This window comes from Eublepharis macularius, chromosome 12, assembly GCF_028583425.1.
Source record: "Eublepharis macularius isolate TG4126 chromosome 12, MPM_Emac_v1.0, whole genome shotgun sequence".
Taxonomy (NCBI): Eukaryota; Metazoa; Chordata; class Lepidosauria; order Squamata; family Eublepharidae; genus Eublepharis; species Eublepharis macularius.
The window spans coordinates 16,568,828-16,583,929 of record NC_072801.1 but is presented as its reverse complement, the minus strand read 5'-3'; the positions used below and the strand labels follow the sequence as shown (position 1 = coordinate 16,583,929).

At 42.1% G+C, this 15,102-nt stretch overlaps 1 protein-coding gene across 1 annotated transcript in view; it reads left to right on the top strand.

Annotated features, from left to right (window-relative positions):
• MRTFB (myocardin related transcription factor B) overlaps window positions 1–15,102 on the top strand; it is a 95,593-nt gene that overhangs the window by 62,763 nt on the left and 17,728 nt on the right. The window contains exons 7-9 of the mRNA XM_054995058.1: window positions 6,354–6,497; window positions 10,597–10,844; window positions 11,028–11,175. Of these exons, the coding sequence (XP_054851033.1) occupies window positions 6,354–6,497; window positions 10,597–10,844; window positions 11,028–11,175 (540 nt within the window). The remainder of the gene's footprint in view (window positions 1–6,353; window positions 6,498–10,596; window positions 10,845–11,027; window positions 11,176–15,102) is intronic.

Here is a 15,102-nt window from a genome sequence, read left to right as displayed (position 1 = left end):
CCGCAACAGCACACAGGGCGGCCGGGAAGGCCAGATCTGGCAGCACGCAGGCCCACAGGGCAGCAGAGGCCTTTTCGGCCTCCTCTGCTGCCACATGGGCCCACAGGGCAGTGGAGAAGGCTGGAACCGCCTCCTCTGGCCCTTCCTGCCCCTGAGGGGCAGGAAGGGTTTTTTCGGCTTCCTCCACTGCTATGCGGGCATGCAGGGCGGCGGGAAAGGCCGAAGCCACCTCCTCCAGCACTTCCTGCTCCTCAAATGGCCATGGCGGCAGCCATTTGAGGGGCAGGAAGGGCCTTTTTGGCCTCCTCCACTGCCCCGTGGGCCCGCAGGGTGGTGGAGAAGGCTGGAGCTGCCTCGTCTGGCCCTTTCTGCCCCTCAAATGGCCACCACAGCCTGCACAGCAGCGGAGGAAGCCGAAAAGGTCCTTCCTGACCCTCAAATGGCCGCCACGGTGGCCATTGAGGGGCAGGAAATGCTTCACCCCTATTCTTTTGCGCAAAGTATTGGGATGTTGGGAGGATATCTTGCCTCCCGGCTTTACCTCCCTTCAGCTAATAATGGGCTCCTCGCATAGATGCACGTGCTGCATGATGGGATTAGAAGCAGTTGAGTGTGTTGTAACTGCACATGCTCCATTCCTTAGAACATCAGAAAAAGGCAAATAAACAAGATTTTTATGGAGAGAGTTTTCCATTTTCAAGTTAGCCCACTCTGTGTATACTTATTGGAGTGTAGGTAGGTAAATGATGTTGAACAAAAGTGAAGGGTGTAACCTTCCATAGCTGTAATATACACTAGTGGCCAAAATTGTGGAAACCTTTTGGAAAAAGTGCATTTTTGAGGTTTGATTGCTCATAACCAATGTTCCCTCTAAGCTTTGCAGTGTTGTGAGCTAAAAATCTACTTTGTGAGCTGAAACAACAACTTTAATTAGTTTTGAGTGCACCTCCTTAAAAAAAAATTACAATCAAATTGTTTTGATTACAATCAAAACAATTTAACAATAAAAGCCATTAGGTAAAAGGGCCACAAAAATCAGAGTATACCTCTGTATAAAAATAGATACGTCCACGCTGATTACAAAGGGGTAGTTGTATTAGTCTGTTGCTACAAAATAAAGCAGACACACAATGGCACCTTAAAGACTAGCACATTTATTTCAAGATGAGCTTTTGTGAGTCAATGCTTACTTCTTCAGCCTCCTTCTGCACCAAGGCCAAGTTAAATGACGCCTTCACCATGGTGGCGGCTGAGGCACTACCTCCTCTCCTCAGCTCTCTGGGGCTGAGGGGATCCTAGCGATTTCAGGCTGCATGGGTCAGGCCAGACCCGATCGCTCAGCTCTGCTCTGTTCCCCAGCTAGAGAGCCAGCAGTGGCTGGAGGCGCTCTCTGGCACCACCCTGGGAGCCAAACCAGCCACAGCCAGGAAGGGAGGAGAGAAGTGGGATGAGGCTCCATCCCTGCTCCATCCCTATAGGGCCCACCTGCAGATGCTGCCTGACTGGGAGGGCAGGGCCGCCTGAGGGTTAGTATCTGTGAGCTACATCTGAGAAGCTGTGAGCAGAGGAGTCAGAATCTGTGAGCGATTGCTCACATGCTCACATTAGTGGGAACACTGCTCATAACACCACTTGTTTTTGGAGCAATACCATAAAATTATATATCAATTGAAAGATAATTTAATCAAGAATGTAATGCAACAAAGTTTGTTCAATTATCTGTATTCTATCAAACATTATAGCCAAATAACCAGGAAAAGGAAGCACAACTTGCTTAGGTTGATATAAAGTAGCTTTCCTTCATTTGAATGTAGCCATTCAACGTAATACAATTAAAGAAATGGCACAAAGAGTTGACTGGTCACCCAGAAAGCGATGTAAAATAGTACTATTAAGTGAACAAGGCTACAGTTATGAAGAAATTAGAAGAAAAATAGGTGGAAACTTAACCAAAGGCATTTCTAAATTTTTGAAGAGGTATAAGGCAATTCAGTCACTACAAAACCAGACTGGTAAAGGCAGGAAAAGGTGCACACAAGCAAGGGATGATAGAAGAATTGAGAGACTGAGCCTAGGTGACAGAAGAAAATCATTGGGGTGTATACAGAACAAAATGGCGCAATTCAGTGTGAAGTTGAGTGCAAGGACTGTTCAGCGCAGACTGGCGGATTTTGGTCTTAATGCTAGAATTCCACGAAAAAAACCATTGCTATCTCTCAAACAAAGGTTGAAAAGATTAAACTGGGCTAAAACCCATGTTAACTGAACAGCAGAACAATGGGACAGTGTTATTTGGAGTGATGAGACCCAAATCTCCCTGTTTGGTAGTGATGGCATAAAATATGTGAGAAGAAGAATCGGAGAAGATTTGCATCCTGATTGCATTACACCTACCGTGAAACACCCAGTTAGTGTTATGATATGGGGTTGTATGACATCAAAAGGTGTGGGCAGAATTTGCGTGATAAATACCCAAAAATACATAAATGAAATACTTGAGCCCAAACTGAAGCCTTCCACATGGGATCTTTTCCAAGATAATGAAGCATTTATATTTCAACAAGATTCAGCTCCATGTCATGTTGCTGCTGTGTGCAAAAAGTGGTTTCAAGATAATCATATTCCACTGTTGGAATGGCCTGGGAATAGCCCGGACCTTAACCCCATCAAAAATCTATGGAGCCGACTAAAGAAACTGGTTAGTGAGAAGCAACCCAGCAATAAAACGCAATTAATAGAAGCAATAACTCAATCGTGGTTTCACATTATAACAGCTGCAGAACTAAAAAACTTGGTTCACTCCATGGGAAGGCGTTGTAAGGCCGTAATTAAAGCAAAAGGTTACCCAACTATGTATTAACTGACATGGTGAGAATTGTTGTATAACTCATTTTTTCTGTGTGTTTCAATTTTCTTCTTTATAACTGCTGTTCTAAAAGAATTTCATAAAAGTTATTGCATTACATTCTTGATTAAATTATCTTTCCATTGATATATAATTTTATGGTATTACTCCAAAGAAAAGTGGTGTTATGAGCCATCAAACCTCAAAAATACACTTTTTCCAAAAGGTTTCCACAATTTTGGCCACTAGTGTATTCTAATATTCTACCCTGTTAATTTTCAGCTGAGAAAACCTTCAGCTAAGATCAGCAACTTGTTACATGCTCTCTTTTCTGTGAAAAAGTATAATGCTTACAGAATATATGTGTGTTCATTATAAAAAATAAATTAACACAGCTAGAAATAGTAAACATTCTGTATGTTAAAATTTGCTTTAAATTTAGGCATGTGTTTTTGAAATTTTATGCCCATTATCCAGAAAACTGCCTCCTCACTGGACACTGATACTTGTGCCAGATTGTGGCCTGCACATTTAATATTTCTTCATATGTGCAATCAAATAATCAGCCAAGAAAAGAAATTTGTTTTCATTTCAGCCTCTGTAAAAATAAATGAATTTTTTTAAGATAAACTTTCATGTACAAATCTGAGAACTGGATAAAGCAAGTGGTTGCACAACATCAGGTGTTCTTACTATTGTATTACATCCAACTAATATTTAAGTGACATTCAAGAACATTTAATTTATATTGTTCCTTTAAAAAATGTTTGCCGTAAAAGTATTGCTGTACTGGAAACCATGGGGCTTAGATTTTTAAAAGAAAAAAAAAAGCTCCAGATATGTCTTAAGGCCCAGAACTTGCACTGTTCTCCTTTGGAAAGACTGTTTTTTGTGGGATATCAATAGCTTATTGAGCCCATGCTTTGTCCTGCTCCCTGAGTTTATACAAGACACATGCAAAGAGTTTTCCAATGGATTGTTGTTGGCTTTATGAAACAAAAAGCAGCAGTGGGAGGCTGCGAGTTTGAAGGAACAGCAAAAGGGAGGTTGCATCACCTTTTTTTCTTCCACCATTTTTGGAATGGAAAAAGGCCCTTGGCAAAAAAAAACCCCAACCTCTTGCAGGTCTTGACAAGTTTTCATTGGACCTGGATAGCACAGGCTAGCCCAGTCTCATCACATCTCAGAAATCAAGCAGGGTCAGCCCTGGTTAGTACTTGTATGAGTGACCACCAAGAAAGTCCACAGTTGCTATGCAGAGACAGGCAATGGCAAACCACCTCTGAATGTCTCTAGCCTTGAAAACCCTGGGGGTTGCCGTAAATTGGCTGCAACTTGACGGCACTTACTACCACCCAGAAATTTAGGCATCAGGCTCATTCAGGGTTTTACATTTGAGTGATCATATTTTTTAATTAGTGCTACCAAAAATCTATAGCTAAGCTTTTTAAAGTTTTTTGTAATTTTATTTATGCTGTGATATGACAAAAGTATCAGCCTGAATAGCCTGACTTATCCCAAGCTCATCAGAGCTTGGAAGCTCAGCAGGGTTGGCCATGGGTAGTATTTGGATAGGAGACCAGCAAGGAAGTCCAGAGTTGCTATGCAAAGGATAGCAAGGACAAACCACCGCTGTTCAACTCTTGCCTCAAAAAAAACTCTCAGGAATCACCATTAGTCAGTTGCGACTTGATGGCACTTTATTATTATGGCAAAAGTGTTGTAGGAAATAAATAAATATGGAGTATAATCCTGGCTGTTGTCATAATAAAAAACTCTTAATAAAATCCTTGCTGATAATAGTAGGCACGGCAATGAAATTTCTAGGTGCTGTGGTGACCAGGTGCCTGGGATTCGTTAAACTCTTCTGACTCTTCTTGGGATATTTGGAAGGAGTTCACTGCTCTGATTCTTCTTAGGTTATCCAAATTCTATTACAACAGCAGGTGCCTGTGCTGGTATAAAAGGGATACTTCTTTACACAACGAGCAATTAAAATATGAAATTCTCTGCCAGAGGATGCAGTGATGGCCACAGGCAAAGATGGCTTTAAAAGGGGATTTGACAGATTCTTGGAGGGATAAGTCTATCAGTGACTACTAGCCATGGCGACTATAGGGTAGGGGTGAGCACAAGGAAAAGATTCAGATTTCCCCAAAGCACAAGGAAAAGATTCGGGTTTACCCAAAGCAGGAAAAGAATCCGAAATACCCCTAAACCCGAAGCAGCAAGCCGCTTCGGGATTAGGACATTTCAGCCGTTTCGGTATGCTCTGTAAAAATTCGGAGCATACAGAAGATCGCAGCAGGAGCTGTTGGCTTTTTCACCTGATGGGAGAAACCTTCTTCCCTCATCCCATTGAGTGAAAAAGCGAGCCTGAAAACTTTAAAAGCTCAAAGCAGCACTGAAAAGCCCTGCTCTGAGCTTTGGGAGGGAGCTCTCTCTTCCTCCCTCCCATTGGATGAAATAGCCAGCCTGGATACTTTCAAAGCTCAGAGCAACGCTGAAAAGCCCTGCTCTGAGCTTTGAAAAAGTCCAAGCCGGCTATTCCACCCAATGAGAGGGAAAAAGCCAGCCTGAAAACTTTCAAAGCTCAAAGCAGCACTGAGCTCCCTCCCATTGGATGAAATAGCCGGCTTGGACTTTTTCAAAGCACAGAGCAAGGCTTTTCAGCGTTGCTCTGAGCTTTGAAAATATCCAGACTGGCTATTTCATCCAATGGGAGGGAGGCAGAGGGAGCTCCCTCCCATTGGGTGAAATAGCCGGCTTGGACTTTTTCAAAGCTCAGAGCAGGGCTTTTCAGCATTGCTCTGAGCTTTGAAAATATCTAGGCTGGCTATTTCATCCAATGAGAGTGAGACAGAGGGAGCTCCCTTCCATTGGGTGAAATAGCCGGCTTGGAGTTTTTCAAAGCTCAGAGCAGGGCTTTTCATCCAATGGGAGGGAGGCAGAGGGAGCTCCCTCCCCTTGGGTGCAAAAGCCAAGGGCATTTCCCTTGCCCTTGGATCAGCTGTTTGGCGGGGATTTCTCCACCAAACAGCTGATCCCGGTTTAAATGCCCTTTTCTCTGCTGCTTTGCAGGGACAAGGAAAGGCGCATTTAAACCCTTGACCCGAAGCTTCCTGAAGCAATATGAATTGCTTGGGGAAGCTTTGATTCAGGGTTTCCAAATCGAGCCCAGGGTGCTGGGTCTGATTCGGAAGTCCTGAATCTTTGCAAATCGGGTCCAATTCGGGTATTTTCCCCAAATTGCACACCCCTACTATAGGAGTCCTTCATATTCAGAGGCAGCACACCTCTGAATACCAGTGGCAGGAGGCAACATCAGGAGAAGGCCTTGGCTTCTGTGTCCTGTTGTTGGCCCTCCAGAGTATCTGGTTAGCTGCTGTATGAGACAGGATGTTGGACTAGGTGGACCACTGATCTGATCCAGCAGGGCTCTTTTTATGTTCTTCTCATGTTTTGGTTGTTTCTTATGTTGGTTTCTTGCCTTCTTTTTAAAAATCAGTGTCCTCCATTAGCATCATCAGTATCTGAATTTCTGAAACCATCTGTCACCAATCAGCACACTACACGTCCGACAACTGCTGCTCCTCTTACCACAAATGCCGTTTCTTCAGTAAAACTCTGCAGTGGGCCAGCTCTAGTAAAGGTAAGTGAGGGGTAGGGGGGAAAATTGAGCGGTGAGATTTTTAGATCCTTGGTTTTCTGTTCTTCAGAGACCTAGTATCCACCATGTTTTCCCAAAGTAAACATCTGTACAGATGTTACTGTTGTAGAAAATTTTTCAGATTTATCACTAAGGTTTATTTATGGTGCCAGGGGATTAGCGCCCCTTCCAAAAGAATTCAGGAGAGGACATCTGCCAATATCTGTAAAAAATTTTATAAGGCATTTCCATAAGCCCAGCTAAAATAGTGATGATATCACTTGTAAGTTATTCCAAATTTTTGCTGCAGTGGTTAAATGCATTTTAAAGGGTCTTATACCAAATAATGTGTGAAGCTCTAAGATGGCCTGTGTTGTGTGCTTGTCCTTAAGGAAGCCTGGGTAGTTCTGGAGAAGTAGGTACGTCACTCTGCCAATTCTCCTGTTCCTGACAATTCCAGGAAGTGCCATATCTCCATTAATGGGAGTGTCGCAACCATGCCAAGTCAGTTTGCTGCAGTGAGGAACTTTAAGTTTCCTACAATTGTAGCACTGGACGATGAGTTGCTTTTTCAGCTATAAAAATGGCACACTGCCCAGTACAAAAATGATGGCCCGTCCCATTTGGTATCTGTTCCCATTCAGAAACGAATCTCCATGCTATGCGTTGTTACAGTTTGGTGAGACAGTTTGCATGTTCAGATGTCCAAGCAAAAGAATTGGCATTCCTGAAACGTTCCCCCCATTAGAATCTGTCAAAGGTTATGCTTGCCTTGAAGCATTGGCTCTCTTGCCAGTGGATCTTACTGATATTAACTAGCAACTGTAGAGCCTGTCAGTGGTATCTAAATAGGAACAGTGGGATAAGGCAAACTCAACCCGTCAGAATCTCAACAAAGGGCTGATTTTAGCTCTCCGAACTCCCTGTGCTTTTCTTGACCAGTTGGACATTTGTACAGTTCTCCAAATTCAGCATTCACTCTAATACAAAGAGACAACCTTTAATCAAGTTGCTGTTTATTTCGGTGGCAACAGTGTCGGTTTTCTTTGTGATTTTATTACTAAAAAAAAATACATCAAATATTTCTGTGATGAATCAATTCCTGAGCATATGGGATAGGTTCTTCTGAGGTTTTCAGAGATTACTGTGTTTGGGAGAGGGGATAGCTGAAAACATGTTTCCGTGGTACAAATAATGTGTTTTTAAAATTCCGAGCCCCTCCCCCTCCCAGATGTTTGCACTTCTAGGATGCCTGCAGCTTGAGAGAGTGAGCTAGTATTATGACACCTTAGTGGATTTCCTATGCAGCCTTTAAAAGCTGGGAAAATTTATAGTTCCCCTCTGAGATCCAGTGTGCTATAATGGTTAAAGAGTTGGTCTAGGATCAGGGAGACTCAGGTTCACATCCCCATTCTTCCGTGGAAGCTCGCTGGACAGCCTTTGTCTAAACACGTTTACTTTCAGCCTAACCTGCTTTACAGAGCTGTGAGAATAAAATGGAGGAGAGGAGAACAGCGCAAACTGCTTTGGTTCTCCAGTGGGGAGAAAGGTGGGGTATGGATGAAGTATAAATGAACAAATTTCAACCAGCAGTTAATAATTGTGTTCAGAGACTGCGGTTAACTCAAGACGGGGGGTGGGGGGCACTTAGAACCTTAAATTATTGACATCTGAAGAAACACTATTTGGTAATTTTGTTTTATTTTGAAATTAGATATTAAGCCAATAATCCTATAAAAAAACAGTAGCTTTATTTCTCTTTGCTAGGGGACAAAAGATCAATCCTGCTTCTCACAGTAGGCCGTTCGGAAAAACTGAATTAAACAAGCGATGGCAAATTGCCTAAAAAACGTCACGCTCTGAAATAGCATAGGTGTGTAAGTATGTGAAGGGGCATAGTTATTTCCAGTAATCCTAAGAATTTAAGATAGGGCCAAACTAGAAGTGTCGCCTGATACGGGGAGGACACGTGTCAGTTTCCCGCAAGTTTTGGTGGGAAGTGTAGTGAGTGCACTGGCAACAGTGAGCAAGGGGAAGCGCCAGCTCGTGTGCCTGATGTGCAGCCCCGAACATCATCCCGCTGACAGTCACGAGCAGGTCTCACAGGCCGGAGACCAGCTGGGCTGCCTTTGCTGAGCCGAGCCATCCCTCCTCGGGCTTCCTCTGAACCGCCATCCTCTGCCCTCCTGAGCCCTCCAGAACTGCAGAGCTGCGGCCTCCCTGCGTGGCTGCATTCAAGTTCAAGGGCAGCTGGTCAGAGGCTTTGCTCCCCCAAGTCCAGGAGAGAAGGGTGCTCGGGAGAGCCTCGGTGGCGCCCATGCCGAAGCCTCGTGCCAGCAGCGGCTTGGAAAGTGAAGGGCCTGACCTCGCTTGCCCTTCACGCCTGCAGCCTGCCTTCAGGCAGAGGGGCGAGAACTCCAGGGCCAGGACTGCGGTGCCTTCCCAGGCACGAGACTTGGCGTGGGTGCCACTGAGGCACTCCCGAGCACCCTTCTCCCATCAGGCTCGGGGGAGCAAAGCCTCTGTCCGGCTACCCTCAAGCTTGAATGCAGCTGCACAGCTCCGTGGTTATGGAGGGCTTGGGAGGGCAGAGGGCAGCGGTTCTGAGGAAACCCGAAGTGGGACAGCTTGGCTCAGCAAAGGCAGCCTGGCTGGTCTCTGACCCGTGAGGGCTGCTGGTGACTGTCAGTGGGATGATGTTCTGGGATGCACATCAGGCGCACGAGCTGGTGCTTCCCCTTGCTCGCCGCTGCCAGTGCACTCACTATACTTCCTGTAAAAAACTTGCAGGAAACTGACACGTCCTCCTCGTGTCAGGCGTCACTTCTAGTTCAGCTCATAGTGAAGAAATTGATGGGAACATTATCTCAGTGATTCTTTTTTATATGCATAATGCTTAATACTGGCACACTGGAGAGAAATTAGTGGCATGGAATTTGCTCCCAGTTTATTTGTTTAATTTCTTTGCCACTTTCTCTTCTCAAGGCAATTGATGTCGTTTATTAAGATTTTACAGCTAAAGCCGCTGAAAATGCAATTAATATCCAATTAAACAGCGTAAAAGAGAACAGAGCTATCCAGCCAGCCCCTTCAAAGACCCTGTAAAATAAGAGGTCTTGATTGACTTGTGAGTGGTCTGGAGTGGGTTGGGGGTCAGCTTGGTGAGACGTTAAAGATTAAAGTGTTCCATAGTAATAATAACATTCGATTTATATACCGCCCTTCAGGACAACTTAATGCCCACTCAGAGCGGTTTACAAAGTGTTATTATTACCCCACAACAATCACCCTGTGAGGTGGGTGGGGCTAAGAGAGCTCAAGAGAACTGTGACTCGCCCAAGGTCACCCAGCTGGCTTTGTGGAGGAGTGGGGAATCAAACCCGGCTCTCCAGATTAGAGTCCCGTGCTCTTAACCACTACACCAAACTGGCTCTCGGTAAGGAAATCCCTGCTTGCAAAGCTCTTTGTAGGCTAACTTTAGTATTGTCAGGGCAATGTAAGTAAGGCTCTGCCCATGAACCTCCAGAGAAGGTTCACGAGGAAACAGGAGTTTTCTTAAATACCCTGGTGTCAGATCTGGCTTTAAATGGTGACGGCAAAGCTATCGTAACACAGGTATCACATGTTCCATGGTTAGCACCTGCTATCCTTTTGAACTAGCTCAAGTTCCTGAATAGTTTTCAAAGGATTTCACACTAATCCAACCAGGAAGTTACTGTGAATGGTGGTGGTGGGCAAGTCTTTAATTGAAGGTATTACCAAGAATTGGTAGCTGGCGTACAAAGACTGGGAGACTTTTCAGTTGCTTGTCACTTTAGATGTGCCTGTTTGCTTTTTCGCACTACCCTGCGCCAGTGATAGATTTTGAAATAAAAACTAGTTGCAAACTGGTTATTACTTCATTGCAAAGTCCCAGGACATTTTTATAATACCCTCACGGCAGCCTATTGGAAAGACGTTTACAGTGGCATCCTATATAGAGCAATACCTTGCTAAGACCATTGAAGTCAATGAGTTTGGAAGCACGTGTCTCTGCTTATGATGGCCCTAGCAGTGGCCATTACTTGAGTCTTTGTTTATTTTGCTTTCTGTCTCCAAATAGCAACCTCACCCCAAGAACCCAAGCGACAAGCCTCGGAACAAGAAATGCAAGGACCCCAAGCCCAGAGTGAAGAAGCTCAAGTACCACCAGTACATCCCCCCTGACCAGAAAGGTGAGAAGAACGAGCCACAGATGGACTCCAATTACGCCCGCTTGCTCCAGCAGCAGCAGCTTTTCTTGCAACTGCAGATCCTGAGCCAACAGCAACAACACTACAACTACCAGACGATTCTTCCTGCCCCACTCAAGTATGTTAAGTGTTGGCAGGGGTTTTCTATATACAAATATATCTAGCCTGACTCATGTAGCATACATAGAATGTTTGGGGCCAAATGCAAATTGTCTTTCAATTTAAGATGTTAAAAATACCTAACATAAGAGAGAGCCTTTGGTTTGAACTTTAATTGTGCGTTTTGATTTTTTCTCTGAAGGCCAGTGAGTGACAGCCAGAGCACCAGTGGGAATGCACCATTGACATCTTTGAACAATAGCACAGCAGCAACCAATATGCAAAGACAGAACAATACTATCTCCAATAGAAAACCAGGACCTCTGCCCCCTAGCTTGGATGACTTAAAGGTAAACAGTGGTACGGCTCTGACTTTTTTCATGTTTGTTGTGTGTGTGTGTGTATGTATATAGAGATAGATAGATACATAGAGATAGATAATTTAAATTTCCAGGCATAAATTATACATGATAATCTTATAAACCTAAAATAAAAATTACATACATTCATTTAAGTGGAATTTATTTAAACCTACTTTCAGTATTTCACTTCAGTTTAAATATGTTATTCTCGCTGCACCATCTGTCTTCATATCGAATAACATTTTTATCATTTAATAGCATTTTTATTATAAGCATGTATTATCTAATTCTTTCCTTCTGTCATTCTCTTTGTAAATTTAATTTTATTCTTAGTTTTCAACTATATAATTAAAAAAGCTTTCCATTTATCTTGAAATTCGATGTGTAAAAGAAGTTACTTTTGCCATTGTTGCATACTCATTTAATTTATTCTTCCATTCCTTTGAGTCTGGACATTTCACCACTTTCCATTTTGCTGCAAATATTACTCTTGCCGCCATCACCATCTACTTAAATGTTACCAATTTTACTTGGTAAAATATTAAATAGCATATTTTTCTGATCCATCGGAAACTTGAATTTTAGTATTTTTGGCATTTCTTAATGTATTGGATAGAAATCCAATATTTTCTTACTTCCTTTCAAGTCCACCACATGTGATAAAACTTTACATCTGTATTCTGACATTCCCAACACTTCTCATTAAGTCTTTGTTTGTTTTTGCTGTATCTTTAGGTGTAGTATACCATCTGAAAACATATTGTATCAGTTCTCCCTTAATATTTGACATTTAGTAAATCTAATTTCTCAGATTTCTTTTGTCCATAAATTTTCCTACTGACTCATGTGTATGCTTTCTCCAAAGTTCTGCATCCAATTTATCATAGTTTTTTACTTGTTCTATTTCAGTGTCATATTGCAATAAGATTTGGTAAATTTTTCCTAGTAGGTGTCTTAAATCTCCAGTGATTATTTGTTCAGAGGTGGTTTTCTTTATAGTCGTCCCCCTTCTTTAGCTATTTGTTCTTTCAGTTTTGGCACCATTTAATGATACAGCAACCACAAAATATTTTTCCTTCTTCTTGAACCACTAGCCAGGATTTTATTTTTCTTGTTTGTCCATCATATACTCGTAAGTAATATGGTCAAATTTCTTTCTTCTGCTATTGTCACAGTAAACATTGACTGGGGATGTCAGTGGCAAGGTTGGCAGACTTAATTCTGTTTCTGTACTGAAACCATATTCTTAATTGACCATCTCTCAGTCAGTATATGATTACCATCTTGCTTTTGAATTGTTTTTAGTGATTTCTTAATCCATAAATTGTTATGTATTTCTTCTTTAAAATCGATTGTCTTCAGTTTAACATTTCTTTGATTTGAGTTTAAAATCCAGTTTAACTTTCCTTTGATTTGAGTTTAAAACCCAGACTGTTGCAGCTGCTTGGTGATATAATTTAATCTTTGGTACAGCTAAGCCTCCTCTTTTTTTCTTTTTTCTTTTGGATCCTGTAATATTTTAAATCTTATTTTGGGCTTCTTTCCTCCCCATACAAAATTATTAATTGTGTTTTGCCATTTTTTAAAAATCTTTTCATCTATATGAATTGGTAATAATTGAAACAAAAAGGTCAACTTTGGTGATATATTTATTTTCACTGTAGAAATTCTTCCTAGCCATGAAATTTTCAATCCTTCACATCTTTGGTCTCCAAGGATACTTGCCCAAACTTTTTTATCATTGTCTTTATAAATATGATAATTTTCTCCTGTTACATATATTCTCAAATATTTGATTGATTTTTTAGTTACGACATACTGTTATTTTTTTCTCGCTCTTCTTCTGTTTTGATTGCTGCTAATAACATCTTTGCCTTCTTTTTATTCAGTTTATATCCGGAGTAAGTTCCAAATGTAATTATTTGCTCCATTATATATTTCAGGGAAATATTTGGTTTTACTACAATGTAACAACATTGTCCGCGTAACTTTTCATCTTGTATTCTTCATTACCTTTTTTTATTCCAAAAATCCGGTTATCTTGTCTGATTTTTATGGCCAATATTTCCATTGCCAAAATAAACAATAATGATGTTATTGGACAATCTTATCTGGTTCCTTTTGCTCTTTGAATTTTTTCCATTAAAGAGCCATTTATTAAGATTCTAGCTTGTTGGTTTGTATAAGTACTTTGCATCCAGTTTAGAAATTCTGTTCCACAATTCATATTTTGTAGAACTTTCATTAAAAACAACCAAGATACATTGTCAAAAAATTTCTCTGCATCCAAAAACATAAATGCATTTTTCATCATCATCATCACATTCTATTTATATACTGCCCTTCAGGACAACTTAATGCCCACTCAGAGTGGTTTACAAAGTATGCCATTATTATCCCTGCAACAAAACACCCTGTGAGGTGGGTGGGACTGAGAGAGCTCCAGAGAACTGTGACTAGCCCAAGGTCACCCAGCTGGCTTCAAGCAGAGAAGTGGAGAATCAAACCCAGCTCTCCAGATTAGAATCCCACCGCTCTTGACCATTACACCAAACTGGCATACTGACTTACACTGTGTAAATCCACCTTGAATCTCAGTAAAAAGGCAGATTATAAATAAAGCAGGACTTCCCCTTGAAAAAAGAAAATTCTACAAAGGGCAGATTTGGAGATACTGATTGTAAATGATTGCCGGAACAGCATAATGAAGAGACTTGTTAGCCTTGCAGTGGAGTGGCCCATATTGAAATCTGGCTATGCAACTAACTTTGTAGCTTGGGTCGGGTCACTGTTTCTCAGCCCCTCTACCTTACAGGGGTATCAAGGTGATAAATGGAGGTACAGGGAAACCAGACATAGTATCCCCAGTTTTTGGGGGGGGGGGAGGACAGGATTAAAAACAAGGAGGTTTTTTTAGTAAACGATTAATAATCCCGATAACCTCCTTGAAAGGATTGTCTGTTTATTTAGGGAAGAGCCTACCCTGAACCACAGCTGGTGGTTTAAAACTAATGAGGTGGCTACTAAGATGCCTCCCGCACACTTGCTCCTTTTTCTTGCTTGCACATAAATGAAAACAATATTGTGCACAGCCCTCTTTGTGTGGAAGGAGAGAGACATCTAGTGAACAGCATAGCTAGTCTTCCGGGCCTGAAGCCAGCAGACATCAGCTCCTGCAGCAGGGGAAAACAGGAAACCTGAAAGTCATTTCAAGTCATTTGACACCCCTCTCCCTCAAGAAAGGGTTGTGATCCTGCGGACCAAACATTGTCACTAATAAAACGTTAGAGCTCTGAGCATTGCTTGTTCTAAGCACACATTCTGCAGTTAACTGTGTAAATGCATGCAGTTACCATTTGCTGGATCTTGGCTTCAGAGTATAAAGTCCTGAATAATTATATTTGTATCAGCTGTGCAGTCCATTTTATCTGAAATACACCACACGATGGGCACGAACCAAAATACAAACCAAAGTTCGGCACGAACCAGGCTGGTTCGTGGTTCGCAAATTGGCAGTTCATCAGAACCCATTTCTGACTAACTGCCATAAACTTTAGGCTGGTTCGTTTTTTTGTTCGTCACTGCAGACAGCCTGGCACCAATCAGTTAGTTTCCTAGGCAACAGGGGATGGACTCCCTGGAGGCCTTCTGCTGGCCCGGAAGTGACGATTAGCTGACCTGGATGTGATGTTTTCACAAACCGAACAAACCGGTTCGCGGAACAGGGCAGGTTCGTGAAAGTTCGTGGTTCGTGAAATGTGACGAACCGCACGGTTTGTTTTTTTCCTGGTTCGTGCCCATCTCTATGGCTTTCTTATTGCTTTAATTAATTATTACACACTTTGTGCACCATTTTCTCCAATAATGTGTTCAAGGCGTTTCCAAATAAAATCATATCAAACAATAAAAACGGTT